Source organism: Trematosphaeria pertusa (genome assembly GCF_010094035.1).
Source record: "Trematosphaeria pertusa strain CBS 122368 unplaced genomic scaffold BU26scaffold_14, whole genome shotgun sequence".
Classification (NCBI taxonomy): domain Eukaryota; kingdom Fungi; phylum Ascomycota; class Dothideomycetes; order Pleosporales; family Trematosphaeriaceae; genus Trematosphaeria; species Trematosphaeria pertusa.
This window is the reverse complement of record NW_022987225.1, coordinates 895,324-920,128: the sequence shown is the minus strand read 5'-3', so window position 1 is coordinate 920,128 and position 24,805 is coordinate 895,324. Positions and strand designations below refer to the sequence as shown.

At 56.6% G+C, this 24,805-nt stretch overlaps 11 protein-coding genes across 11 annotated transcripts; 6 read left to right on the top strand and 5 right to left on the bottom strand.

The window, feature by feature from the left end:
• Window positions 1-607: 607 nt before the first annotated feature.
• On the top strand, window positions 608-3,218 carry BU26DRAFT_522615 (uncharacterized protein; the record flags this gene model as incomplete). The annotated part of the gene is made up of 2 exons (XM_033829828.1): window positions 608-2,682; window positions 2,732-3,218. Coding segments are annotated over exons 1-2 (2,185 nt in total), but the record flags the coding sequence as incomplete, so codon positions are not given.
• Window positions 3,219-8,154: 4,936 nt separating this feature from the next.
• BU26DRAFT_88500 (uncharacterized protein) lies at window positions 8,155-9,838 on the top strand. Its single transcript, XM_033836441.1, has one exon. It carries the CDS (start codon window positions 8,251-8,253, stop codon window positions 9,829-9,831), a length of 1,581 nt encoding a protein of 526 aa, XP_033679888.1. The 5' UTR covers window positions 8,155-8,250; the 3' UTR covers window positions 9,832-9,838.
• A 489-nt stretch (window positions 9,839-10,327) lies between these two features.
• BU26DRAFT_88498 (uncharacterized protein) lies at window positions 10,328-11,115 on the top strand. The gene has a single exon (XM_033836440.1). The coding sequence runs from the start codon at window positions 10,480-10,482 to the stop codon at window positions 10,936-10,938; it is 459 nt and encodes a 152-aa protein (XP_033679887.1). The 5' UTR covers window positions 10,328-10,479; the 3' UTR covers window positions 10,939-11,115.
• A 1,522-nt stretch (window positions 11,116-12,637) lies between these two features.
• BU26DRAFT_434062 (ubiquitin) lies at window positions 12,638-13,106 on the top strand (the record flags this gene model as incomplete). Its single annotated transcript, XM_033824055.1, has 3 exons — window positions 12,638-12,694; window positions 12,776-12,858; window positions 13,019-13,106. Coding segments are annotated over 3 exons (228 nt in total), but the record flags the coding sequence as incomplete, so codon positions are not given.
• A 434-nt stretch (window positions 13,107-13,540) lies between these two features.
• BU26DRAFT_490995 (uncharacterized protein) lies at window positions 13,541-16,314 on the bottom strand. Its single transcript, XM_033826070.1, has 4 exons — window positions 16,025-16,314; window positions 15,183-15,938; window positions 14,788-15,119; window positions 13,541-14,725 (listed from the first exon to the last, which is right to left on the bottom strand). The coding sequence occupies exons 1-4, from the start codon at window positions 16,258-16,260 to the stop codon at window positions 13,623-13,625; spliced, it is 2,427 nt and encodes an 808-aa protein (XP_033679885.1). The 5' UTR covers window positions 16,261-16,314; the 3' UTR covers window positions 13,541-13,622.
• A 194-nt stretch (window positions 16,315-16,508) lies between these two features.
• BU26DRAFT_608382 (alpha/beta-hydrolase) lies at window positions 16,509-17,911 on the bottom strand. The gene is made up of 2 exons (XM_033835839.1): window positions 17,506-17,911; window positions 16,509-17,453 (listed from the first exon to the last, which is right to left on the bottom strand). Exons 1-2 carry the CDS (start codon window positions 17,674-17,676, stop codon window positions 16,674-16,676), a joined length of 951 nt encoding a protein of 316 aa, XP_033679884.1. The 5' UTR covers window positions 17,677-17,911; the 3' UTR covers window positions 16,509-16,673.
• A 254-nt stretch (window positions 17,912-18,165) lies between these two features.
• On the bottom strand, window positions 18,166-19,447 carry BU26DRAFT_463663 (aldolase). Its single transcript, XM_033825140.1, has 2 exons — window positions 18,846-19,447; window positions 18,166-18,793 (listed from the first exon to the last, which is right to left on the bottom strand). The coding sequence occupies exons 1-2, from the start codon at window positions 19,289-19,291 to the stop codon at window positions 18,247-18,249; spliced, it is 993 nt and encodes a 330-aa protein (XP_033679883.1). The 5' UTR covers window positions 19,292-19,447; the 3' UTR covers window positions 18,166-18,246.
• Window positions 19,358-21,261, top strand: BU26DRAFT_463660 (mandelate racemase/muconate lactonizing protein-like protein). The gene is made up of 3 exons (XM_033825139.1): window positions 19,358-19,980; window positions 20,033-20,254; window positions 20,307-21,261. The coding sequence occupies exons 1-3, from the start codon at window positions 19,805-19,807 to the stop codon at window positions 21,052-21,054; spliced, it is 1,146 nt and encodes a 381-aa protein (XP_033679882.1). The 5' UTR covers window positions 19,358-19,804; the 3' UTR covers window positions 21,055-21,261.
• Window positions 21,262-22,044: 783 nt separating this feature from the next.
• BU26DRAFT_568871 (uncharacterized protein) lies at window positions 22,045-23,104 on the bottom strand (the record flags this gene model as incomplete). Its single annotated transcript, XM_033833822.1, has 2 exons — window positions 22,045-22,824; window positions 22,874-23,104. The coding sequence occupies 2 exons, from the start codon at window positions 23,102-23,104 to the stop codon at window positions 22,045-22,047; spliced, it is 1,011 nt and encodes a 336-aa protein (XP_033679881.1).
• A 47-nt stretch (window positions 23,105-23,151) lies between these two features.
• On the bottom strand, window positions 23,152-23,664 carry BU26DRAFT_88401 (uncharacterized protein). Its single transcript, XM_033836438.1, has one exon. The coding sequence runs from the start codon at window positions 23,523-23,525 to the stop codon at window positions 23,217-23,219; it is 309 nt and encodes a 102-aa protein (XP_033679880.1). The 5' UTR covers window positions 23,526-23,664; the 3' UTR covers window positions 23,152-23,216.
• A 283-nt stretch (window positions 23,665-23,947) lies between these two features.
• BU26DRAFT_384520 (uncharacterized protein) lies at window positions 23,948-24,475 on the top strand (the record flags this gene model as incomplete). The annotated part of the gene is made up of 1 exon (XM_033822614.1): window positions 23,948-24,475. A coding segment is annotated over one exon (528 nt), but the record flags the coding sequence as incomplete, so codon positions are not given.
• Window positions 24,476-24,805: the final 330 nt, after the last annotated feature.

Sequence of the window (24,805 nt, the reverse complement as noted above, 5' to 3'; positions counted from 1 at the left end):
ACGCGAGGGAGGGGTGATGTCTCGTATCACCCTCTTCAAGCCGACGGTCGCAACTGCTGGCTCTTGACAAAAAAGCACGAGTCAAGAATTGGGTGTTGTAGCCTCTGCTAGCTCTATATGCCGTTCCTCCGCAGACCTTGGCCCGTGCTCTTGTTCGCTGGCTTGCGTAAGGGAGGCGGTTGGAAGACGTGGAAGCCATTGTCGATGGCTAACGGCAGGGAGGTGTTGATGGTGCTATGGAGTGTCGGAGTCGACTCCTTTTAGGGAGCAGAAGTAACGTCCCGTGTGCTATAGTAGGGTTTATTAAGACGCGTGGAACGATCACCGCGGCCGTGTGTTCGAGTCAATGGCTCCGAATGAGGAACCTACGAGACAGAAGAGGCAATCGTAGACCGGAGAATGTGCGAAAATGGAGTGGTGAGTGGACTCGTTGAAGCCGAGGAAGGATCCAGTGCGTAGAAATGCGGCGCCGACGATATTCTGTCTGGCCGTTTGAGGAGGAGAAGCTGGATCTGATGTGCAAGCAGCCAATCAGAAGCGGCGGCACAACATCATAATTTCCGACCTTGGAGCCCTGCAGTTGGGCCTGGAGCAAGAAGAGCAACAGGCCCCACGATGTGCCCCTATCCGAAAGCGCACACGGAGCTTCACACAGTCGTCACTGCAGGCGCGTGCCGGTGCTCTCTTCAATTGCACTCGTCGCCCGCAATTGCGACCGCAGCGGCTCTCTCCCACGCCCCACGCCCCGACCCAGTACTGCACGCCGCATTCCCGCCTCACCGTCGCGCCCGGTCGAGTCGCGCGCCTTTCATTTCCCTCACGAGCCGAGACCGAGGTCATTTCCGAGCACACTTCATGAGAACTGCGCGATCACGCCGCCATGAGCGATGAGGCAGCGAAGACCCCTGACGGGAATGCCGCCCGAGCAGCCTCCACCTCCGACAGCGACCAGCATCCTGCCACGTCCAACACAAACAGCGCGTCGTCGAAAGCTCCGTCGCCGCGGGGATGGCTCAGCAGCGTACGGCGACCAAAGACATCGCCAGGCCCAAAGGCTTCCGCGTTGAAGAGGACGCTACTGACCGAAGACGACGCTCGAAGGGACTCGGCCTTGGCGTCATCCAACTCCGCCCACAGCGCCGACCAGACGGCCAACAATGCCCCTTCTACGCCCACTAGTCTACGCAAGACCCCGAGCCTCCCCGCCATAGTCGTACAGGATGAGCACTCGGGGCGGTCAAGCAACAGCGCACCACCGCAGGCACAAGCGCAGGACGGGCAGCAGGAAGAAGAGGGGGACGCGTTCCACGGCATAGACACAATCATCCCCACGGGCGCCTTGGACGACCTCACGTCGCCGAGCCAGGTTTCATTCTCAAAGAGAGGGAGCATCCTGCTGGGCGGCAAGCGGGCAAACAAGGTGAACAAACAACTGGGCCCTGTTGCGGAAGGCGAGACAAGACCGTGGACGCCCCCGCGCCAGAAGGAGCAGGAGCAGGAGCAGGAGCAGCCCAAGATGGGGAAAGAGAAGGAGCTGTCTGCGCCTGTCACGCCACGACTGTCCCCGCGGTCGCCATCGCGCTTCTCCACTCGAGGACGGGTCGTCAGCAATCGTGTGCTTTCCGCCGACGAGATGATGCTGTCACAGAAGGTGCGGACCATGTACCGCCACGGGAACGAGAGTGCAGCGAACTGGGACGGGGTTGAGGAAGAGTCGGAGAGCGCCCAGGACAGCTTCGCAGACAACAGCAGCCTGACCGGCACCCCTGCCAATGGCTCGTCGTTGACCGTGGAGAGGAACCGGGAGGACTCCAGCTCAGTCCGGAGCTCGAGACGCGGGAGTGCAATCTCAAAGGAGCCAAATGAGGCCGCTGGAGGAATTGAAGATTGGTCAGAACTTGCAGGCGGAGAGGTGGACCGGTATGGCTTCATCCTCCCTAAGAAGACCGGATCACGGGGCTCGTTGAATGGCGCCATTGATGGGCCGGAAGAACCCCGGCTTCAGCGCGTCTCCACGGCGCTGAAGCTGGCGTCGGAAGAACCCAGAAAACGCGGCATCGGACGCAGCGTCTCCAAGGCGCGCTCTGCCCGCACAGCAAACCCCAGGTCCGGGTCGCCCAGGAGACGGCGATCGCAAAAGTCTACCAAGCCCCCGGCCTCTGTTTTCTCAAACACTACAACTCGAAGTACGCCTCAGAGGCCATTCCGGCATGCTGCGAACCGGCTGCCACATAACAGGAGCCGTCGATTGATGGACGAAGCCAGCGACATGCTCAAGCTGCCTCCGGGTCTGGCAGAAGTTGCGGAGCAAGAGGATGGAGGTAGAGCCGCCCAGGCTATGAAGGCAAAAGAGTTGGAACGAGAAGAGAAATGGCGAAAGATGGCCAAGGTGGTGCAGTCTGGCGCCAACAGTGGAGGCATGATGTTCGAGTTCGATGTCAAAGACCCAAAAGTCGTTTCCCGCACATGGAAAGGTATCCCAGACCGATGGAGAGCGACCGCATGGTATGCGTTTCTCGCAGCGAGCGCTAAAGCAAACGAAGACAGTCCTACCGACGAGGAGCTGGTTGCAAACTTTTATGAGCTACAAGAAGAGAGTTCGGCAGACGACGTCCAAATAGACGTAGACGTGCCGAGGACCATCAACAGACATATCATGTTTCGAAGACGATATCGTGGCGGGTAAGTTTGGTTTCTATCGAGCGGGTCGGTAGATGTTGACAGTCTACAGCCAACGACTCCTGTTCCGCGTGCTTCATGCAATGTCTTTGTACCTACCTGACACGGGGTACGTCCAAGGCATGGCCGCTCTAGCAGCAACGCTTCTCTGCTATTACGAAGAAGACAAAGCATTCGTTATGCTCGTCCGATTGTGGATGCTTCGCGGCCTGGAGCGCCTCTATGAATCCGGTTTCGCTGGCCTCATGGAAGCCTTGGAGGACTTCGAGAAGAACTGGTTGCGCAACGGGGACGTAGCGAAGAAGCTGGTAAGTTCCACCCTGTCGTCTCGCTGCCCCGTGTTGCGGCTTCTGGTCCGTTTCTGTGATGAAGTGGCTGCGAGACTTCTCGGTCTGTCCGGCCCAGTGAAGCCACTTTGTCAAGTTCCTTCGCTAATCTAGACCCCTCCAGGAAGAGCTAGGCATATCGTCCACTGCCTATGGCACCCGATGGTATCTGACTTTGTTCAACTACTCGCTACCGTTCCCGGCACAGCTTCGCGTATGGGACATTTTCATGCTCTTGGGCGACGCTTCTCATTCGACTACGTCTTCAACGAACTTCAGCGGAGACTTGGACGTGCTGCATGCAACTTCTGCCGCGCTAATTGATGCAACGAGGGAGATCTTGCTGGATTCGGATTTCGAGAATGCCATGAAGGTGTTGACATCCTGGATCCCGATTAAAGATGAGGACCTCCTGATGAAAGTGGCGAAGGCAGAATATAAGATGCGAAAGAAGCGAGCCAATGCCGGTTGAAGGACGCGTTCCGTCTTTCCATCTTGATCCCGCCAAGCAAGGCGAGCCTGCGATTTGCGGTCGCTAGCCGCCAGCCACATCTGCAACTCGTCACGATGGAACCTTCGGCTGCGCTTCCAGTCTCGTTCGAGAAAGCGTTGGCGGGTTGAATGCCGATCTTTTGAGATCAGTGGCTTGACGGTGTCGCGTGCGACTAACGTGGCTCTCACGTTTTCCCCCTTCCGGATACTATTGATTTTACCCTTTCCGGTTGACAGGCCTACTGCGACATACTTTCTTTTTGCGCTTAGCATCGCGACATTGCATCCACAATCTGCGACTCCTCCAAGACGGTTTTCGGCATCCTTCGGTCACTGGCCTCGTTCGGTTCGGTTCTATTGGGTTGGGGACCCGTCGGAAGGGCAACCGGGCAGCATTACGACATTGGCATCTCCTTGCATTGGGTGCATTTACGTGGTGGGTTGGTTCAACGACGGCTTACAAGATACCTCTTTCCTTCTCTGTTACAGTGTACGCAGTCATGGGTCGATGGTCATGGACATATACAACCTGTTTGTATGAAGCTGTATAGTTTGTAGTAGTAATCTCTAATATCATGAAAGTCAGCCATAGATGATCGTTCTCGTCGTCCTCCCTCTCTGGCTTATTCATCACTGCAATCGTTCCTCGCAGTTGCGGCGTGGTTCTGTGGATTTGCTTCTTTGCGATCGGCTTGTCGCTACCACGATCGATTAGCCTATCCGAGAGGCGCCGTCGGTCGGAGACGGCCTGCGGCGCATCAACCCGCCTGATTTCTCGCCGCGCACATTACTCATACCTAGGAGGAGAGGGGCTGGAGTTGTTGGGGAACTGCTCCGGACCACGTCGCTGAGAAATATGCTCTCTCAGTCACTCCGCATGAAGGGCTGATCACCTTATCTGTACGACCATCTTGCGAGAGAACCATGGGTGAGGCATCCACCAAATCTGAGGCCGCGGAAAAATATGGACAGCGCGACACCATTGGCTGGGCCATTCGAGATGGCTTTTGTAGAGAAGGAGAAATTTTTGACGGAGGCGAAGAGGCTTGAGGGGAGCATACACGGTGGTTGCCCGACTAGGAAGTGAGTGGGTGGCAACCGTCGTCTGGTCCTGCCCCCGATGACAGCTGCTCCCCTCACCAGAAGGTGCACTAGCCCCGACTCGACTTTGCCTCTCGCCTCTCGCCTCTCGCCCTCCCTCAATCTTCAACTTCTCACGAAGCGGATCCTACTGAGTCACTAACTGTCGGCTGCAGCTGCGGCATCTCCACATCCTTAGCGACAAATTTAGCAGCGGATGGATGAGCCGGCCGCTGCCGATCTGTGGCATGATTCTTCAGGGTGAGGCGAGACGATCTACGGGCGGTTTTCTGGATGCAGAGATGGTTGCTTTGCGAGGGTTGAAAGACACACTCGGCTGCGGCATGGTGTACGCCATCGACGCCACCCAAGACGGGCGGGCGCTTGGGCAACGATTGCGAGGTGCAGGCGGAGCCGAACGGCATCCCACGAACGACGGCTCTAGATTGCTCCGGCATGGGCGGGGTGAGTGCGAATGTGCTTTTGCCCTGCGTCTTCAGCTGACTGCCCATCCACTCAAAGTCCACAGCAAGAGGGGGATCAACCATGCAACTCCGCTCGTCTCCTCTTGTATACGCAAGCACAAGCACAGCTGTCCTACAGTGGTCAGCGTCTTGAGCCGCGAGCCGCGCTGCCGAAGACGGAAAGAGGTACATGTCCATCGGCTCCTCTTGTCCACGACTACTGTACTGCAGACTGTTCTCCTTCGCGGACCACTTCCCGCCCGACTCACCGACGTCTGATGGAAGCTGCCATGTAGCAGGCACAGCGAAAGCAGAATTTCTCGTCATTTCCACAATCCCCGTGGCTACTGCAAGCCTCGACAGTTCATTGCATTTCGAATCCCTTGGCAGCAAAGTTACGATGCGGCCAGCAAGCCCCGCGCGGTCCCGATCACGAGGTAAAACCGCGCTTCTCCAGCTTATTCGGGCCGGCATCGTTCAGCCTCACTCCCCGCCACAGCTGCACCTCCAGATTCGAGTCGGTGAGAAGAAAAGCAACGGTTACCCGCCGTCACGAGGCTTCCAGGGCGAGCCACCCGGCGGATACGGATACGGTACTGTAAGCAAGGAGAAAATGTCTGCTGCCAGTTAGTTATCACCGCTATTAATCTCCTTCGGCATGGATCCCAGATGGCAACCACGTTCGCCAGTTGCACGAGTCCACTTCTCATCAACTCATGTCCCCCAAAAAGGCAACAGGCCACACTTGCAACAACTGGAAGCGGCTGTCCCGCGTCGAAAGAGGCTTCCGTCACATGGCAGCAATCTTACTTTATATCATCTGCCGCCTTCAGGCCACAGTCAGGTTTCGAGCGCGACTAGAGCACCCCTCTCATTAACGACTTCTCTATTTAGCATGCTGACGCGGGCAAACCATCAACACCGCTGGAGGAGATACACCGCATCCCAGGCGGTCACGGTTGTCGTCCATGTGGAGACCATTGAGAATGCCTCATCGTCGCTTAGCAGCGCCCGATTGGCCAGCGCCTAGATTCCAGCGGGCCAAATCTCGTCCAGAGATCCTCTGGACTGATCTGGGGCGCCACGGGTTTCAGGTAGATCCCCGTCGCCGCGAAATAGGCAAAGCTCAAGCGCGGGCACGGAAATTTAACTGCTGAGTCGATCGTTCACACCGGAGCCAGGCGCTCGGTGATTGCGCAACCCGATTCTAACGAACGGCACCTTCTGCACGTCCCACCGCTTGCTGCAGCACCGCACTCTACGGTGCACAGCGACGCGCGCGCTGCCTGTTCATCGTGCGCGCCCGCTCCGGCAAAGCACGAGGGGGAGGAGCGCGCAATGCGAAGATCAACGCCTGTCGCGCATCTCCACTGCCCTATGTAACGCTCTACCAAGCCATGGGTGTCAGTTCGTTGATCGTTGCTCTTATCGATTCGCCATGCCGCCCGCCGCGCTGCGTCGATCCACAGGCGGGTTGTGCCCAAGGCTGACAGGTTGACAAGGTGTTTGTGTGCCACAGTCGTGCTCAGACGCCCCGCCGTTGGCTGGCGTTAGCGGATGAGTGACGGCATCTGCGCTGCCTCTTCGGGTGCTGCACTCATCACGGCGGTGGAAGCTGGTTTTGCAGCTGCGTGTCCATGGATGCTGGGCACTGCTGCGTGTCCCCTCGTCTCGGTTTCGTGTTGACACACTACGGCTCCACCAACACGCAAACTTCATTTCGCACTCCTGTTTTGGGACATTACACACCCAAGGTCAGACAGTAGCCACGACCCTTCATTTCCCTTCACGCAAGCCTCGAGCAACGTCAACAGGCTCAAAAGAGCGAGGCCGCGTCTGTGCGGCAGGGCGTTAATCTGCCAGAGAATTGCGCTCGCTTCCTCCCGAACGTTTGACCCTGCTTCTTGGTCCTGGACCGCGGCGCAGGCGTCCAGCCCATGTCGTCTGGCCGCCTTTAATTCCACAAGCCTCGCCTCCACTAGCCACGATACGCAAGCTAGGCTGGTCGGCAGCGGCATCCCGAGTCCAGAGCAGCCGTAGACAACGGCAGCACATGGCAGCAAATTGCCCACAAAGAGCTGCCCGCGTAAGTGTCATGAGGTGTCCGGCAGCTCTCGTGCCTCAAGGAACACGGCAGCCCGAACGGAGTGGATATTGCATCCCGCCGCCGTAATTCCATGAAGGGCGGATCGAGGACTCGTTAAGTTGTGAGATAAATTGTACCGTGGTGCTCTTGTCGATATGACGGGCGACTATGGCGCCTATCCACGGAGTAACGAAGGGCAGCATCGGACTGTTCAGCAGCTCGTTCACAGGTTACATGACGGTGGTCCCGGGGACATCAGGCGACGCGGGCTCGCAGAGCGCAGATTCAAGTGGAAGCGGGCACGTACAAGCCAGCTTAGCCCCAGGCCTCCATATCATCAAACTAGCTCTCGTGGAAGGCGTCTTTGCTTGGCTAGACGCATGTCAAAAAGTAGTCGTGCGGCCGGTACTAGCGCCACACAACCCGGACTGGGAAACACAACCAGAGCTTGCAGCGGCGGATGCCTTTCAGGCACGTCAGACTGCAGACTTACAAGACCGCCCACCGCGGACCTTTCCATCCCTCACCTGCTGACGGCGACTTTGCTGCTCATGCATATCCTTGCTATTTCTTCCACTGCCGCCCGCTACTGTGCACGCCACACACCGGCTGTCCTGGTCGTGCAGCCTGCCGCTCCTTCGTGCCGTCTGTCGTTGGCTACAATAGTCCACGACGCCGGTTGGTCAACTGAAGCCGGCCAGGCTTCCCTTCCTGTACAATCGTTACAACCTTCCTCCGCCGCTGTCTCTTCTTCTTGCCCTCTTTCATCGGCCCTTCCACCTGGGCCTGATCGCCCCAGCCCGCCCACGCGAGCTACTGGCCGAGATCTTCGGTGCAGCAAGCTTTTGCCTTTAACCATTCCCATTTGCTCTCCACTAGCCTCGCCTTTACCCGCGAATCAAAGTGGGTCACTTGTTCCTGGCCAGCATTAAGCCCAGCCCAGAAGGCAACGGCCGCTGTGCTCTGGGCGATAGGCGGACGTTGCTCCCTGGAGAACTTGTCTGAATAAGTATGTATGCTATTCCGCCTCTTTCTGGAACCTTGAATCTCGACGTCTCTCCACCAGTCATTTCAATGTCGAGAATTTTCTCTAATATCACTCGCACCACCTTCAGCACCCTTCATGTTGCTCACACTTCCTAAACCAGCCAAGGCGGAATTCGAATTCAAGACTCATGATTACTCTCCGACCATCTCTTCGTACGCGGCCGCTCGATTCTCCCCAAAGCTCAACGGCGGGCAACTGCCCTCACAGCCGGCCAGTGCCTCTTCCACCATGGGCACGCCTCACCGAGGGCTTCCTCCGCCCTCGGCGATGACGCTGCCGGACCCTGGCCGGGGACCTCCTCCAATTCCCTCTTCAATGGGCTCATTACCACCAGCACCATCGCAGTGGCAAGGTGCTGAAGATGGTATGAAGAACTGGCTGGCTGCGAAGGCTGAGGAAGAAAGGCGAAAGCAAGAGGAGGAGAAGACGAGGCAGGAAGGTTTGAGGCTCGAACAGCGCAAGATCGAGCAGTCGATGCTTCGCGAGTCGATGCAGGGTGGAGTGCCCCCACACCTCGTCCCAATGATCTTTGCTGGCATTGGGGGAGGGAGTCTCGCGAGCATCAGCGCCGAATGGATTCGAGACTATGCGGTCCAGCTACAGACCGCACAGCAGCAACAACAGGCGCAGGCGCAGGCGCAAGCGCAAGCGCAGTCTCAACTATCTCCCGAGCTCCGCAGAGAGTCGAGGTTGATCAGCCAGGCTCAGCCAGGAGCGTACGGAGCCCAACCACAAACCCCCCAAACGGTACATCCGCCGACCTCAGTGCTTCCGGGACAGCCATTACCGTCACAACCGTCCCATGCGGCTTTCGCGACCAGTTCTTATGCCAGCGGAAGCATGTCCCCGAGAGCAAGAGCTGCGCAATCAGGCCATGTTGGTGCTCCTACATCCGCTCCCCGCCCTCCCCCTCAATCGCAGCTACCCAGGCTGACCACGAACGAAATTCAAATTCAGCAGCCTCCGACGGCGCCATCGAATGTACAGCAGCTTCAGCAGACGCAATCGGCACAACAGGAGCAGTCTTCGCCATCAATCTACTTCCACCATTGGGTTCCCCCTACGTCGCAGCAGGAGAAGTCAAGCGGAAACCCGCCGGCCACCCCTTCAGGTAAATACAAAGCTTCGCCCTCGTTCTTGTCCCGTCAACGTGCCGCCTCTCATGCGTCTGACCCAGACTACACCAGCTCCCCCAAGAAGCGGAAGGCCCAAGGCGGCCACCCAGCTCCGCCGCCCCCAACGTCGGCGCCTCAGTCATACACCTCGCCATCGTTCTCACACGTATCGACATCGTCCGCATCAACGCCAGGTCGACGAGGGCACGCCCGAGCCCGTTCTGATGCGTCTACACGAGGAGAGGGCCACGGCGCTTCTCTAGGCCGACGCGGTACCATTTCTAGTCACCCGCACACAGAGGCAGGAGCCCAGCAGAGCGAGAGCGCGGAGCACCGTTTCCAGCACACAGCACGGGGAACTGGGAGCCATCGTCAACAACAACAACATGACCCCGCGTACGCGACAGCGCCCCAGCGAAATGAGGGGCACGGATCTGGACAGCACGCGCAGGCGGAAAGTTCCATGGCAATTCAAGCTGAAACTCGACAAACTGGGCCGGGTTCTGTGTCATCTCCTAATCGGGAGACTGGCGCTCAGTGATTTCGGGGACAAGTTTCAGCATTGTGACCCGGATTCGGAATCGGCTTTTTCGCTCTTCACCAGGCTACTCATGCAACCAGTCATTTTTACGCGCAGGCGAACAGAGGAGTCGTTCACAAGTCTATTTTGGAATGCGCCACCTTCGGATATACCCTCGCGACCGTGAATTTGCAGGCATTGCAAGCGAAATGAGCTCCACAACGTCAAACGTCCCCTCATCTCAACCGCAAAATCACGAGCAATGCACGGCCCAGCTACTGCAAGACGAACCACTCCAATCTTGGGAAATTGCATTCGAAATGTTCTTTGCGAGCCTTGCGCGTACCTCCAATTAGGTCTCACCATCGCATGAATTACCGATTCGGCTACCCGTTGCTGTCCAGGATCATCACACTCATCACGGCTTTTTCTCTCATCTTGGGCTTTCTATTTTCCAACCACGGTTTGGCACGCTCGAAGCTTTGGTTCATATACCCAGAGTACTTTCCCATTACTCCATTATTGGATGGTTATAGATAGAATCGTTGGCTATACCTTCTTCGGCACCCTATTCGCTACGGCCTGTCTCCCTCCTCTTTCCGGTCAGCGTGGTCGCATGCACCATAGAGTGCTCTCGTCAGCGACCAAGTTCTCGTCTCCCTGTTCGACATGAAACGGCACGGCGATCTCCCCAGCGACGGGCCGCTTACGCATATTCGACCTCAATCTATTCCCACGAGCCCGCTTTGCATAGAACTAGCGTATCGAGCATATCGCCCGGATCCAGTAATCCAGTCACGCAGGCCGGAGTCCTGCCCTGCGACGGCATCTTTAATCTTCGGCTTAAGTACGCCCAACCGTGTCTCATCGCACTGCATGCAAGCCGCCAGCCATTTATACTTATGGAGATCTTCATGTACCATTATCGAGGAAACAGTACATTACGTGGCAGGTATCCATCTCATGTCTGTCGGCATCCGTCAGCTTCATCTACTGCACGATTGGAATCGTCGCTGGAATCCTTCATCGCATTCGGACCGGCAGGGGCTCAACAGGGCAGGTTCTCTGCCAAGTCCCATTTCCTTGGAAATGTACATTCTGGCGACTAGAAGCGCAGCATCTTTGTGATGACTTGGATTGGCATTCTAATATCGCCGTCACCCTTTTCTCGTTCCATTAGAGGCCGGAGTGCGGACTTGAGCGCCAGCATTTCCGGCGTTATGTTTTAGCAGAGCAGGACTTGATTCATCCTTGTTTCCTTTGTTCAACGATTATCCCGATCCTCGAGATCCGTTCTTGGTTCCCTGTTGGCTGCAATTTGTTACAACCATATACCCGGCTTTCCTGCCTTTCCGCAGAGACGGACATTTCCTAAAGAGGTGGACCTGATGTTCAATCGGCGCCGGCACCGTCCGGATATGCTCGGTCCGGCCTATTTTTTCTCTTCAGCATGTGCATAGTTTTGGCATAAGGTTGGTTCTGGATGGTGGTCATCAGACCTTTGGGCTGGGTACGCGAAAGGAATGCCCTGCATTCGGGGACTGGTCTGCCGCCCCATGGTTCGGTTGTGTATAGTAACGGCACGAGGTTTGGAAAATGGTACGCCAAATGCAAGATCGCAAAGCTGCTTGCTCCGGTCCGGCCTTTGTGGGCCAACCAGCTCAGCTGTTGTCGAATATTTTTGGTGTTCTTTTGGACGGAGGTGTGTGTTTCATGTTTAGGCGTTGCATGTCTGGCGCCTATCAACAAGACGAGCAGAGGTGATTGGAGTTAGAATACGACGTGGCGCGCGTGTGACCGAGTGGGATTCTTGAAGAGGCATACTCGGTGTTACCATCAGGTTTTGGAGCCGGTCAGGCTGCGTGAGGGAGAGGTGAGGATGACTATGCGTCAGCGCGTTGTGTGTACGATTGCGCGGCTCTTGCCCAGACTTGAGTCACAGAGGCAGAGAGGTCGAGGTCTGCAGAGGAACGGACCTGGACTTGGGGCCTGTAGGACCTGGTGAGTTTACGTGGTTACGTCTGCTGAAGAGCATCAGATACACAATACTCGCCTCCCCTGGCTGCGGGCGGAGATCTGGAAAGCGCCATCAACAGCCTCCGCCCAGGTGGCGCCTTGCGTCCGGGCAGCCGCAGTGAAAAACGGATGGCTGTAACAGCCACAGATAACCGTCTCCCAACCGATATCAAAACACCCCATCTCATCTCCACAAACAAGTTCACCTCAGCCCGTAATTTCACGCCCTTGAAAAGTCACAGCACGCGTCCCCTGCAAGTACCCAAAAGAGGCAAGTTTCCGCTAGCCTGGCCTGCGCCAAGCACGTGCCCGACGATGAGATAAGCCACCGCCACCGGTGCCGGGATTTTCCGCCACAACGGCGCTGCCCCTCTTTCCCTTTCCGGCCGCCTTCACTTTTTGAGCCCCGCCATTGCGGCCTTGGACCACGGCAACGGCAACTGCAGCCTGGACGTCAACACGGTTTGACGCCTACACCTGCCTGCGCGAGAGCAAACAACTCACTTTCTTCACACACACACATCCCAACAACCAAACACGCATCAGCACCCCCACGCTCGCCCGATTGCAACTACGTACTGCTCACGTCCACGCCGAACACCAAGCCTGCGCCGCTTACCGCTGACCTACCCCACCGAGAGCACCGAAGCTCGACTCAACGATTTGAAAGAGAGACAAGACAGCGCAGAGGACTCGTCAAGATGCAGATCAAGTAAGCGCACACGCAGCCTTCTTTACGCGTCCAGTTCCACTCTGGCGTGGTAAGTAATTCCCGGAAAGGCGGAGTGCTAACGTGGTGTGTCTGTGTGGCAGAGTGCGAACGCTCACGGGCAAGGAGATCGAGCTCGACATCGAACCGGACTACAAGGTGCGTTTCTGCGGGAGAGGATGATGATGAGAGTGTGGATGGGGGAATTGTAGTGAGTGCTGGAGTGCTGACATGCACCAGGTGTCCCGGATAAAAGAGCGCGTCGAGGAGAAGGAGGGCATTCCGCCCGCGCAGCAGCGATTGATCTACGGAGGGAAGCAGATGTACGTCTTCCTATCCTACCTACACATATCCCCTCCCTCCAATGCCGCCTTCTCCGTTCTGTTCACACTGCGTCTATTCCACATCTATTCCCTCTCTCTTCGACCACCCTTTTCGCTGATACAGAATACCGTGGGAGATGCTAACACGCGCTGTGCACAGGGCCGACGACAAGACCGCCGCAGACTACAGCCTCGAAGGCGGTGCCACGCTCCACTTGGTACTTGCCCTACGCGGTGGTGGCCTATAGCTTCCTCTCCTCCTTCTTTCCCCCTTCCTTCCTTCCTGCGCGGCTTTCCTGACCGACGTGTGGGCTAACGTTTGACGAGTTGCCGGACGGTCCTGTGTATGCGCCCGAGGCTTGACGGGTCGGCGCTGGCATCATTCGAACATGAGCTATCATATACAAGCATGCGTATGGAGCGATTCATGGCCGCGGTTGATGAGGTCTTGTTGCATTACTACTTCTACCTGGTAGGAATGAAGAATTCATAGGCACTGCGTATGGTGTTGAAGGGCTATGTGTGATGGAGACGGCATTTGAAATCCGCTTACTCGGCAGATGTGACGACATACGCACGATACGCCCTCAATTGGCTCATGCTATTTCACCACGGCGGTCGGATCAGAGCACCGCAGGAGATGCAGAGGTGAGTGTTCATTCGGAGCTGCAGGGAGAGAACGTCGCGCGCTCTCCAATCCCTTATCCCATCGAGACTCCATCCCCTGTGGAACACTGCTACTACACCCGCTCTTCGAAACCTTTTTACCCTAGCCCGAACCCCAGCCCACCTCCACCGTCATACCCCCCATCCAGCATGCCGATGCCCGCCGTAACCAGACTATCGAACTGGCCCCAGCTCGTCAGATCCGCCATGATGCTGCTCGTCGGCAGGAAACTCGTACTAAACACAGCGCTCTCCGGCGTCGGCGGAATCGTCGTGCCCCCGTAATACGGCGAGCTAGTGAAGCCCGGACTCGCATCCCGTTGAGGCGTCGACGTCGGAACGGACAAGCTCATCGAGGAGGAAGAAGTCGGCTGCGTCAGCGCCGCTGCAGAGGGGGAATTCAAGCTCGACGGCGTCGCCACAGCCCTCTCCCTGCCCTGCTGTTGTCCCTGGCCCTGGCCCTGGCTCGCAGCCTCCAGCCGCAACTCCTCCAGCACGAGACAGTACCGCTTACTCAGACAGTCGACATCGCTGATAGAATTCAGCACCGCCTGGCATCGCTGCCCCGCCGCAAAGTAGCCCTCGCATCTGCCCGGCTCGACAATGCCCTGCTGGATGCGGTAGATGTACAGCACGACGACGGCGCAGAAGGCGTAGTACTGCGTGAACCAGAAGGCGCGGAAGATCTGCGTGCTGGCGATCTCCTCGACGACGCGCACGATGCCCATGGCGGCGTCGAGACACTCCTGCACCGCGGCGCTGGTGTCGATGCTCCTGCCGCCGGCGAAGGGCGCACGCCCGCCGTCGATCTGCGTCAGCGACGCGAAGTTGGACAGCAGGAAGGGCCGGTGCACCAGCAGGACCGCGTGGTAGTACGCCAGGTTCAGCACGTTCCTTTGCCGCTGGTAGATGGGGATTAGCAGGGACGACGGCAGGTCCGAGGCGTCGAGGAAGCGGGTGAGGTTGCTGCGCCAGGCGTGCAGGTCCTTTGTGTATTTTGCGGACAGCTCGGTGCGCAGGGGGATGCTGGGCGGGCGGATCGGGTACAGGTCGCGCAGCACGAGGGAGACGATGCGGGAGAGCTTTATGTGCTCGACGGGGGCGAGGAGCACGGGGATGGTGTGGGGAGAGTTTGTGGGCGCGGGGCTGAGCGAGTGAGAGTGCAGGTCCGAGTCGTTGACTACGGTGGGGAGTTCCTGGGCTTCACGTTAGCCCGGGTAGTATGGAATCGATGCGGGCGGAGAAGGGGATGTGTTAATAAACTTGCCTGGTCGATATCCTCGTCCTTGAAGGTCCGCGGTCGGCCGAGGGCGGCGGCGAGATATTTGTCCAGCGTGTACGCGACCCAGAAGCACCGCCGCCGGCTCTCGAGCTCTACGTAATCTACTGTGGTTGAGGGATCGCATCTCCTGCCGCGATTTAGGCCTATCGCGAAGGCGAGATGGGCCATGGTGCCGAACAGACTCCAGCAGTGATTGACGCGGGATTGCGCAAGGAGGTAGAAGCATTGGCCGAGGCGTGCTTGCACACTTGCCAGACGCACTGCTCCGCGCTCCTTGGAGAGCTGGTGCTCGGAAGCGAAGTAATACCGTGCACTGCGCCTGCATCAGCAGAGCCCATGAGCCCAAAAAAGGGGGTTGGAGACATAGCCAGCGCACCTATTATCATGCTCCGCAGTCCCCGAAGGCATATACGCCTGCGCCTGCGCAAAAACAATCAACAGCAGCGCCGTCTTGGCCGGCGCATCCTCGCGATTCCGCATATCGCCCTGCGTCTCGTAGAACTCATTCAGCAGCCTCTCAATGCTCGGCCGGTGCAGGAACCGGTGCGTCGGCGCCGCGAAGTCGAAGTACCGCTCCACCAGGCGCTGCGCATCCGCCTTGGGCGGCAGCACGAAGAACGTCGGGTCGAACTCTGGGAGGGGCGCGTCGCCGAAGGTGAAGATGGACGAGTCGTGCGACAAAGAGCTGTTCTGGTGCAGACGCTTCTGGATCCGCAGCAGGAAGGATACGCCGGAGGCTGGGCCGACGTAGTGGCCTTGCTGGTCGGTTTGCGCGGGCTCCGGGGAGGTGCGGGATGACGAGTCTCTGGTTGGGTCCTCCGGGGGCACTGCGAGTCTGTCTCCTCCTCGAGCAGCGAAGATATCGCTACTGGTAGCATTGGACGGATTGGGGTGTGGAGACGTTGGAGGCCTGTGGAATTGAAAAGACGGCGTCGTCGCTAAGTCCTTAGGTGATGGCATCGATACTGTCGCCGGCATGGAAACCCTGGGCCTGGTATTCGCCGTCATAGCTGCTTCGTCGACGATGACTGAGGGTAGTCGGCCGCGCGTGTACATTGCTGTGAATTCACAGGGCAGGCCGGCTTTCAGGCATAGCGTACATGGACAGCGCCCCGAGCATCTCGTCTTCTTCCTATACGGACCGGTTAGTAAGCGAGAGCAATAAATATATGTATGCACCTTGCAATTCTACAACATTTCCCATTCCAACCTACTTACTTCTTACACCGATCACACGCCCGACTAACCCTCGTCCTCTCGCGCTCCTCTCTGCGCCGCTTCGCCGTCGGCGGACTCAATTGCTGCTGCTGCTGCTGCTCCGATGCATCGGCACCCTCGGAAGTAGCATGCACCGTAGTCGGCGTCTCCGCAACGGTCGGATTTCCGGTCACATGGACCCACTCCGTTGACGGCTTTGGCGGGGGCGCGGTCTCCTCCATGGCATCGGGAGACATGGGGAAATTTTTTTACGGGGGAGAGAGGGTGGAAAAGGGCGGTGGTTTTTCGAGCGGCAATGGGTGGTTGTCCGGAGTCGTCCGGAAAAGTGAGCGGGTGCACGGGGTGCGGGTTGGTGTGTGCGGGGGTGTTGGTATGGGTGCCCCACTTGGGTGCGGCGATCTGGGGTTTGGCGATAGCGCGAACCTGGGGGATGGGGATGTTGAGGTTTTTAGATGGGTGGGATTTTTTGAGATCGAGTCTTGTAAGATGGATTATGCGAGGAGAGCAATTGCCCACATCAAGGAGGGGACGTCCCATATGTGAACTCTTTTCTCGAGCATTCATGATCAAGCGGAGAGGATACAATCGACAATACTTTCTTCATCACCTCAAGCATAGCCACGACGAGACAAGTCGTTATGTCTGCCCATCAAGCCAACCACTTGCTCTCGACCCACTCCAACCCCTCTCTCAACCACTCGTGCTCATCCTCCTTCATCTCGACATCAAACCCATGATCCCCGTCCGTCATCGCGAACTTGATCTCCGCCCCCGGCACAACTTCTCCCGCCTTCTTCACAAAAGCCCGGCTATCCTCAATACTAACGGCCGTATCCTGTTCGCCATGGATAATCAGCGTCGGCGGGAAATGCTCCGCCTCTTCGATCGCAGTAATCGGCCAGAGATGCTTGCCGGTGCCGAAGAACTCATTGTAGCGGCCGTAGGCCGCGAGAGCGAAGGAGAGTTCCATGCGAGCTGGCGGCGTGGCGGAGGAGATCACCGTGCCGGGCGTGATGGATGCGATGTGTTCGTCCACCAGTGAGAGCGGGGGCTTAGGATCCACCTTGAAGGGCGCATCTGGATCGCAGCGGAGGTAGTTTGTCATGGGGTACTGCGCGATTATGGCCTTGATAGCTCCCCTGGGCATGGAGATGCCGCTCATCAGCGCCATGTAGCCCCCAGCGGAGTCACCGGAGACGAGCATATGCTCGAAGTCGACCTCGATTGCTAGCTTCTGGGACGCGAAGAAATCTGTGAGGCCGCCGCCATTGATCCACTTCCAGAAGTCTGCGAGGTCCTCTAAGATGTCGTTGCCCGTGTGCTCGGGCGTGAGACGGTAGTTGGGCAGGACGGTTATAGCGGTGTTGCGCTGGATCAACGGGACGTGCCAGGCGGAGAACCAGTCGGGGTAGAGCGCTGTGCCTGTCACCTTGATAGGATCAGTGATGAGGGAGAGGGTTGTTGGAGGAAGCACCTCTTACGAGACCGCCGCCGTGGAACTTGATGAGCAGCGGATGTTTGACCGGTTGAAGGTCTTTGGGAACTAGGATCCCCACTTCGATGTTGTGGTCTCCGATCTGCTTGTATGAGGTGCGATAGATGTCGAAGCTGTCGAAGCGGGTTGCGCCCGTAGTGTCGTCAAATGGCGCCATCGTCTTTGATGCCGAGCAAGTTCGTGTAGAAAAGAGGCCGAAGTGCTGAGGAGGTTGATATAAATGTAATAGCGGACGAGATGAGGTGGTACTGCACTAACGAGTCCGCCTCTCGCTACTGACGGCTGCAAACAGTCCCACAAACGCAACCATTTATACTTCTCTCACTCGTAGCAACTGGAAATAACGGCGTCTCTTCAAGTCCGAATCCTTCAGCCAACTTGACGCCGACCAGCCGCCCTTTTTGAGAAAAGGGGAATTTTCGTCTGTGCTTTTGATACACCATGCCAAGACTGGAGATTTTGGGCCGTGCGCAGGTGCAGTAGCGGATGAGCCACACGGACTCGGTTTCGCGACTTGCGATTAGGATTTTGTCAGCAAGGCCGGCGTGATACGGCATAAGCATGGCGGGAGGAGGTGGGGTTAATCACGTACGGAGTTTGCTGCTGGTTACAAAGTAATGGGTAAGTGCTGGAGCGCGCGCATGGTGTATAAGCCAATCCGCGTGGAGGCGTGATTTCTATCGTTTGAAGTCGCAGGACCAGCCATATGTACGGCAATCAGTTACCCTCACCTGAGGTCCGCCGCATTGATCGAATCCTCGGTCTTCTGTATCCTTGCCAGAACCCCCTTATCCCACTTCTCCCACACTCCGTCTGGCAGCTTGCCCTTGAGCGGTAGCCTTCCGCCTTCCATAGTACCCATTCCAAGCACCCGCTTCACAGCTTCCTTGATACCGACAATGCCGCCGTTCACAACATATTCTTCCGCTGAGCTCACGGTATACTGTAGCTCCTTGATTTTCTTGAGTGTCTCGTCCGTCACCGGTCGCCGCTCACATAGCTTCATGAGTAGAGAAACAGTCCTCGGGTATATCGCGGCGAGTCCGTCAATGACTCCGGCGGCATCGAAGAGCACAATTGGACCCAATTGCTGACCGAAGCCGCTGTATACCCTGAACTTGTTGTGGTCGATCTCGGGGTCGAGCGATACTTGGACGTGGTAGGACACGTTGCCATGCGACATCTTGCATCCGACGATGTTCTTGTGCTGGGCGAGGATGCGGTAGGATTCGGGTGTGACCATGATGTTGTTCGTGACGCCTGGGTAGTTATATCTATCTGAAATTTAGCTTGCGTTCCCGTCAAGGCCCCACGAATGCGACTCACACCAAGATCGGAATCGGCGACCTATCTGCAACGATAGTGTACCATTCCCTAATATTGTCCTGGTTTGCAGCAGCCCCAAAGTATCCTGGCGCAAGCACCAATCCCCACTGCGCACCCGCCTTCTTGAAGTCCTCTAACCACTCCAGCGTCTCATCAATGCTGTTGACGAGCACGCCGGCCATGATCGGGTAATCCGGGAATCCCGCATCGTTCAATCCCTTTCGGACGCCAGAGACCATATCGAAGCGTTCTTGCTTCGACATGTGGATCGCTTCGCCCGTCGAACCGAGCAGGACGAGGCCGCGAACGCCATTCTTGGCGAGGTACACGCTGTGGGCGATTTGCGTGTCAACATCGATATCGGCTTGGATCGAGGTGGAGGAAGATGCCGGCTTGAAGAAAGTCGGGACGGGCACCCAGACGCCAGTGGGAGGAGATGAGGTCATCTTGTGGCTCGTGCTTTGGCCGTGTTCCTGAGACGCGTTCGTGATCGATCAACTCTCAACCCGACGTTGCTGGAGTTACCCAAGAGGATGAGCGACAACATCGTAAAATATGGGGAAGGTAGTTGTCGGTAAGTTCGGTGGCATTTCGTCCATTTCCCGAAGCTAGAGTTCCGAAGAGTGGAGCTCTGGTTCCCCATCGTGACCCCGCGCCGACGTCGGGATTGCCTCAAAGAGAACGCATTCATGGCGTATCCGAGCGGCTTACCAAGTCCATCTGGTATGAAAAGTTCTCGCAGTAGGGGAAGCCTGGGTCCGTATTTCAAGCCGGCGTCCTTGGAGCCCTGGTACTCAACCCCCACTTCCCCAGGCCTTTCCACGACTGCCAAACTACGGGTTGAGCATCGACCGCGAACTTTGATTATTCATCAATTCCTTCTATCTCTGGACTGTTTTGGTCTCTGATCGGAAAATCCACGCCATTTTTAGTCAAATTGTAGTCCCAATAGCTCGCAGATGGGTAAAATAGCTACCATTGAATACTTCCGCGTACCACCAAGATGGCTCTTTGTCAAAATCACGGATGAGGCAGGTAATACTGGATGGGGCGAAGCTTCTCTGGAAGGGCATACCCAAGCAGTCGAGGGATGTCTAGACGCATGGACTGACAGATATTTGGGCTTCGAGGCAGAGTAAGTGACTCGTCCACTCGATTGTTGAAAGTGTCTTCTAATGTGCGTGTAGCGAGATAGAGCACATCTGGCAGATGTCATGGCGAACCAGCTTCTACCGTGGCGGCCCGGTCTTCATGAGTGCACTAGCAGGCATTGACATCGCACTATGGGATCTCAAGGCCCGGAAACTGGGTGTACCGATCTATCAGCTGCTCGGTGGAAAAGTCAGAGATAAGCTGAGGGTGTACGCTTGGATCGGTGGAGATCGGCCTTCGGACGTCGAAAAGCAAGCGTGAGTCTTCTTATTCCTTATTCTGGTCTGGATTAAGAGTAACGTTCTGCAGGCAAGCTAGAAAAGAGCAAGGTTTCAATGCTGTGAAAATGAATGCTACGGAGGACATAGCTTGGCTCGATTCCCCATCAGCGCTGAACGATAGCGTCGAGCGCCTAAAAACCGTCAAAGCCCTCGGTATGGATGCTGGAATGGACTTCCACGGGCGCGTGCACAAACCTATGGCCAAGCAGCTCGCCAAAGCGCTGGAACCGCATCACCCACTCTTCATCGAGGAGCCTCTTCTATCTGAGCATATCGGCGGCATCAAGGCCCTCTCACAACTTACCTCAAGCCCCATCGCTCTCGGTGAAAGACTCCACAGCCGCTGGGATGTTCGCCCCTTTCTCGAAGCTGGTTGCGTCGACATCCTACAACCCGACATCTCGCACTGTGGCGGGATCTCCGAAATGAAGCGCATAGCCGCCATGTGCGAAGCCTACGACGTAGCTCTCGCGCCTCACTGCCCACTTGGTCCCATCGCGCTCGCAGCATGCGTGCAAGTCGACGCTACTGTCGCCAACTTCTCAATCCAGGAAATGAGCTTGGGCATCCATTATAATGCGGGAAGTCAGGATCTGACAAGCTACACGAAGAATCCCGAGGTTTGGACAGTGAAGGAGGGGTATATTGAGTTGATGAAGGGACCTGGACTGGGTATTGAAGTCGATGAGGAGATGGTGAGAAGGTTGAGCAAAGATGCGAAGGCTTGGTTTACGCCTGGGTTCATTGGGCCTGGTGGGGAGATTCGGGAGTGGTGAGCTCTTCACGGTACCAACAATGGGCACGCCCAGAAGCTCTGGAAAGTACAGCAAGGTGTTTGTGCCACTGTTCAGCATGAACAGTTCCAAGGTTACGAGCCATGAGCATAGCGGTTTGGATAATTTGCTGTACACCAAGTCTCGTCCACCTGTGACGCATTTTGCTCTTTGGGCGACATCTCCGAAGCGCATCTGGAGGGCATTAGCAACACCGCAAGTCTACACAAACACCGGCAATGCACGCATAAAGAGCGTACGCATCCGTCCTACCCCGCCGTCCCACTCTTCCACAACCCTTCTCCTTGCAGCTCACGCAATACCGTCTGCAGCCCGCCCAATCCAGGAGTCCCTTGTCCCTCCTCTCATGAAAAAATCAACCACTCAAAATCCATACAGGTCACATTTTACAAGCTTCCGCTGTCATAGCAGGCAGATATAGGGCTGAAACAAGGCCGCATGAACCCGGGTCCAAGCCGCGTGAACCCATGCGGAGGGTGAAACACGTCATTTTCGGCAGTAGCGGATGGGAAGAGGACAAGCCAACCATGTAGCGTTTTAAGCTTGTGTTGACGGCGCGGCTGCTTTGACCGCTGCTGGATTGAAACTTCGGCTATAGAGATGGAGGGCTGTGCGGGGACGACCGCGGCTTAAGATGCGCGCAGAGCGATTTGGAAGGGTGCTCATGCTATGGGTATTCTGTCAAAGATTTGTGGAAAGGTATAGGAATAGTGGATGTGGTATCATGGGTGTATGTCTTCTCGTCCCCGGTGCGCCATCTACCGTCGCATCGTATCGCGAGGTGTGTCTGCCTCAGGCCGTAACTCGTGGATGACGAAAGCAACAACGCCGCCGAATGTCACCTTTCATGCAACCCCACCTGAGATTGTTGCCTCCGGTCTCGCCCCGCTCCGCTGCATGATCAGATCTGCATCATTATTCTCTCTTCCTCCAATTAGAGCTCCAGTCTCAGGTGCCTGCGCCGGATATTCTTCACCATCCCACTGATATGCCCAGAACAGCAACTGCGGCCGTGAATGCAACGTCTGCATACTGTATGCTCGCACTCTTGTAAGCAGCACCGAGCTGGCCCTGCGCATCGGCTTGGCCGTTGCTGTTACCGTTCCCATTCCCATTGCTACTGGGATTTGCTTGACCAGGGCCTCCGACTTGGCCTCCTTGACCGCTTCCCGAGGTCTCAATCTGGATGTCCTGGAACGGCTGGCCTGGCGGGTTGTTCACGCTCTGGACGAGCGCGCTGAAGCTCATCATCGGATTCGAGATCATATCGCAGTTCATGCGACCGCCGTTCGCGCTCAACGGTCCAGGTGCTGGATTTGTGAGAAGTTGGTTTGCGCCCGGGAATTGTTCGATGCTGTTCGTGACGGAGATGGGAAGGTTGAAGATGCTGTAGAAATCGCTGCCGTTCAGGCGAAAGTTCTGATGAATCGTGATGTTGTAGTCTCCTCGGGCGGTCTCTCCAATAGCCTCTTTCCCGTCGCCAACCAAGCAGTCTGGCCATTCGAAGTTGACGTGCTTGACCGTTGATCCGGGTTCCTGATTCATGATATCGGCGAAAGGCGGCGTTGTGGTTGTTATGTTGGATATTGTGAAGTTCTTCTGCAACGTATTGCTGGTGAGAAACATCGTGAAGTTGAACACTTGGGTAAGTTGGTCGTCTCTGTTCTGCGGTGGCACTTTGAGTTTGCCATCTCCGGAGACATCGATCGCGACATGGAGAAAATCGCCGCCCATAGGTGTGAACGGTTGGGGCTGAAACTGTCAGCTTCTATCACATCTCCTAATCCATTTCGACACTTACAGCCAGTATTATGCCAAGTCCAGGCGTGAATATTCGTCCGTTGACGATGTTGAACGCGCTCGTATCGGGTTGACCATTGTTGTTATTGTTATCGTTGTTGTTCCCGTTGCCATTCTGTCGCGCCCATATCCGATGCCTGTTGTCGTACTGCCCTATCATCTGTCCCTCGACGCCTCTCCATATCGAGCAAACAACCAGCAGAGTCTGAAATAGCGACGATAACCTGATCATTGCTCAACAACGATAACGCATTCTCTCGCACCAGCGAGGAGTTCAGAAGCAGTGGCGAAGAGCAAGCAGGACGAGAAAAGAAAAGCAAGGCAAGTGCGAGCAGATCAAGGCATCAAGAACGGCATTGTGCCTCCACGGCCGGGCCGGACGCCCACGCTCCTTGCACGATATGTGCAGGGAAGCATGAACAGCCATCGCATGTTTTGAGGGCAGCCGAGGGGTCTCCTGGGTGGCCAACGTTGCCAAGCGCCGTAAGTGGTCGCCTTTGACCAGGTTGAGCTGGGTGATTAGCTTGATGAGACGCGGGGTGTAAGAGGTGAGCGGTGGTGATCGACCCGTCTGAGGTGGCACAAGCACAAGACCCTAGAGCGTGCATGGTTAGCGTGCACGTGCTGCCGCTCAACCCTGAACGGTCGTTCATCGACTCCTTGGCCTCATTCTAGGCACCCGATGGCCTTCGACACCGTTGACGGCCTGGGAAACGTGAAGCATCTTGAATGCTCGGGGAGTCTTATCGATGGCATCGGAGCACGATGCGACGACTAGTGTTGCTAGCTTGCATACACAGCCACCGCCGCACTCGAGCCTCGCAGCCCATATTTCGATAACCCGAATGGCCATCTCTTCCACTCCTCACGGCATGGCCTTTCCCGCAGCAGAATCTCTCCCCATCCGTTCTCCGTCCACCTGGCCCCGGACATGGGAAACGAAGTGAGTCGGGCTACGGTGGAGACGCAGCTCCCAGAAGAAACCGAACTTCCCGAGGAAATTCAGCTCCCGGACGAAATTGAGCGCCTAGAGGAGACCAACAAGAGCAATGACGCCTTCCTCGACCCATATGAATATCTCCCGCTAGAGACACCAACCTCGATCCGTCTCATCGTGATCGAGCCGGGAGCGACGGACGCGCCCTTGGTATGCAAGCTCGCCCACGTCGATTTGTCCATAAATCCTCCATACGAGGCAATCTCCTATGTTTGGGGCACGCCGGTTTATTCTCACCATTTTAGCTGCAATGGTCGAATCATGCGAATGACTGGGAGCCTTCACGAGGCGCTCCTCCGGGTCCGGCTTCCTGACAGGCGACGAACGATATGGGCCGACGGCATTTGCATCAATCAAGCAGATCTACAGGAGCGCGGCCACCAGGTGAAGTTTATGCGGGACGTATACCAAAAGGCTCACCGTGTGCTGGTTTGGCTGGGATCGGATCCTTCCAGTGTGGCTCCTGCAGTGTTCACTTCTTTTCGACGACTCAGCCAAGGAAAATCGATTTCTCCGAACGTCCCGTTTTCAATATTCGCGAGATGCAAATGGTTCAGCCGTCTCTGGGTTTTACAAGAGATCATCTTGGCGAAACGAGCTATTCTCCTGTGGGGAGATGAGGAAATTGGCTGGAGCTGGGTTAGTGGAGGGCTGCGTCGTCTTCAGCTTATCCCTGATCAGCTGCGTCCGACCTCATTCAATAACCCATTTGCTTTCTTGGTTATGGTTTTTGAGCTGTGTATGATGAAGGAAGCGAACAGAGACTCCGGATTAAACCTTTTGGACGTGCTACGCTTTAGCAGGACTCTTCACTGTTCGGACGATCGTGATCGTATATACGGCATCCTAGGGCTTCACTATGGACCAACCTACAAGGCAGACTCTCTTCTAGTCAAATCCATCGAGCCGGGCTACGAATCCGCCGTATCTGAGGTT

Excerpts from the sequence above, each read along its gene's own strand:
- BU26DRAFT_88500 (XM_033836441.1), top strand. The coding sequence starts at position 8,251 with ATGTTGCTCACACTTCCTAAACCAGCCAAGGCGGAATTCGAATTCAAG.
- BU26DRAFT_88498 (XM_033836440.1), top strand. The coding sequence starts at position 10,480 with ATGAAACGGCACGGCGATCTCCCCAGCGACGGGCCGCTTACGCATATT.
- BU26DRAFT_490995 (XM_033826070.1), bottom strand. The coding sequence starts at position 16,260 with ATGTCTCCCGATGCCATGGAGGAGACCGCGCCCCCGCCAAAGCCGTCA. Across the intron at positions 15,120-15,182 it reads ACTGCGGAGCATGATAATAG|TGCACGGTATTACTTCGCTT; the intron begins GTGCGCTGGCTA and ends ATGCAGGCGCAG. Across the intron at positions 14,726-14,787 it reads CGAGGATATCGACCAGGCAA|CCCAGGAACTCCCCACCGTA; the intron begins GTTTATTAACAC and ends GCTAACGTGAAG.
- BU26DRAFT_608382 (XM_033835839.1), bottom strand. The coding sequence starts at position 17,676 with ATGGCGCCATTTGACGACACTACGGGCGCAACCCGCTTCGACAGCTTC. Across the intron at positions 17,454-17,505 it reads AGTTCCACGGCGGCGGTCTC|GTGACAGGCACAGCGCTCTA; the intron begins GTAAGAGGTGCT and ends GATCCTATCAAG.
- BU26DRAFT_463663 (XM_033825140.1), bottom strand. The coding sequence starts at position 19,291 with ATGACCTCATCTCCTCCCACTGGCGTCTGGGTGCCCGTCCCGACTTTC. Across the intron at positions 18,794-18,845 it reads TCGCCGATTCCGATCTTGGT|ATATAACTACCCAGGCGTCA; the intron begins GTGAGTCGCATT and ends AATTTCAGATAG.
- BU26DRAFT_463660 (XM_033825139.1), top strand. The coding sequence starts at position 19,805 with ATGGGTAAAATAGCTACCATTGAATACTTCCGCGTACCACCAAGATGG. Across the intron at positions 19,981-20,032 it reads TATTTGGGCTTCGAGGCAGA|CGAGATAGAGCACATCTGGC; the intron begins GTAAGTGACTCG and ends ATGTGCGTGTAG. Across the intron at positions 20,255-20,306 it reads TCGGACGTCGAAAAGCAAGC|GCAAGCTAGAAAAGAGCAAG; the intron begins GTGAGTCTTCTT and ends AACGTTCTGCAG.
- BU26DRAFT_88401 (XM_033836438.1), bottom strand. The coding sequence starts at position 23,525 with ATGAACGACCGTTCAGGGTTGAGCGGCAGCACGTGCACGCTAACCATG.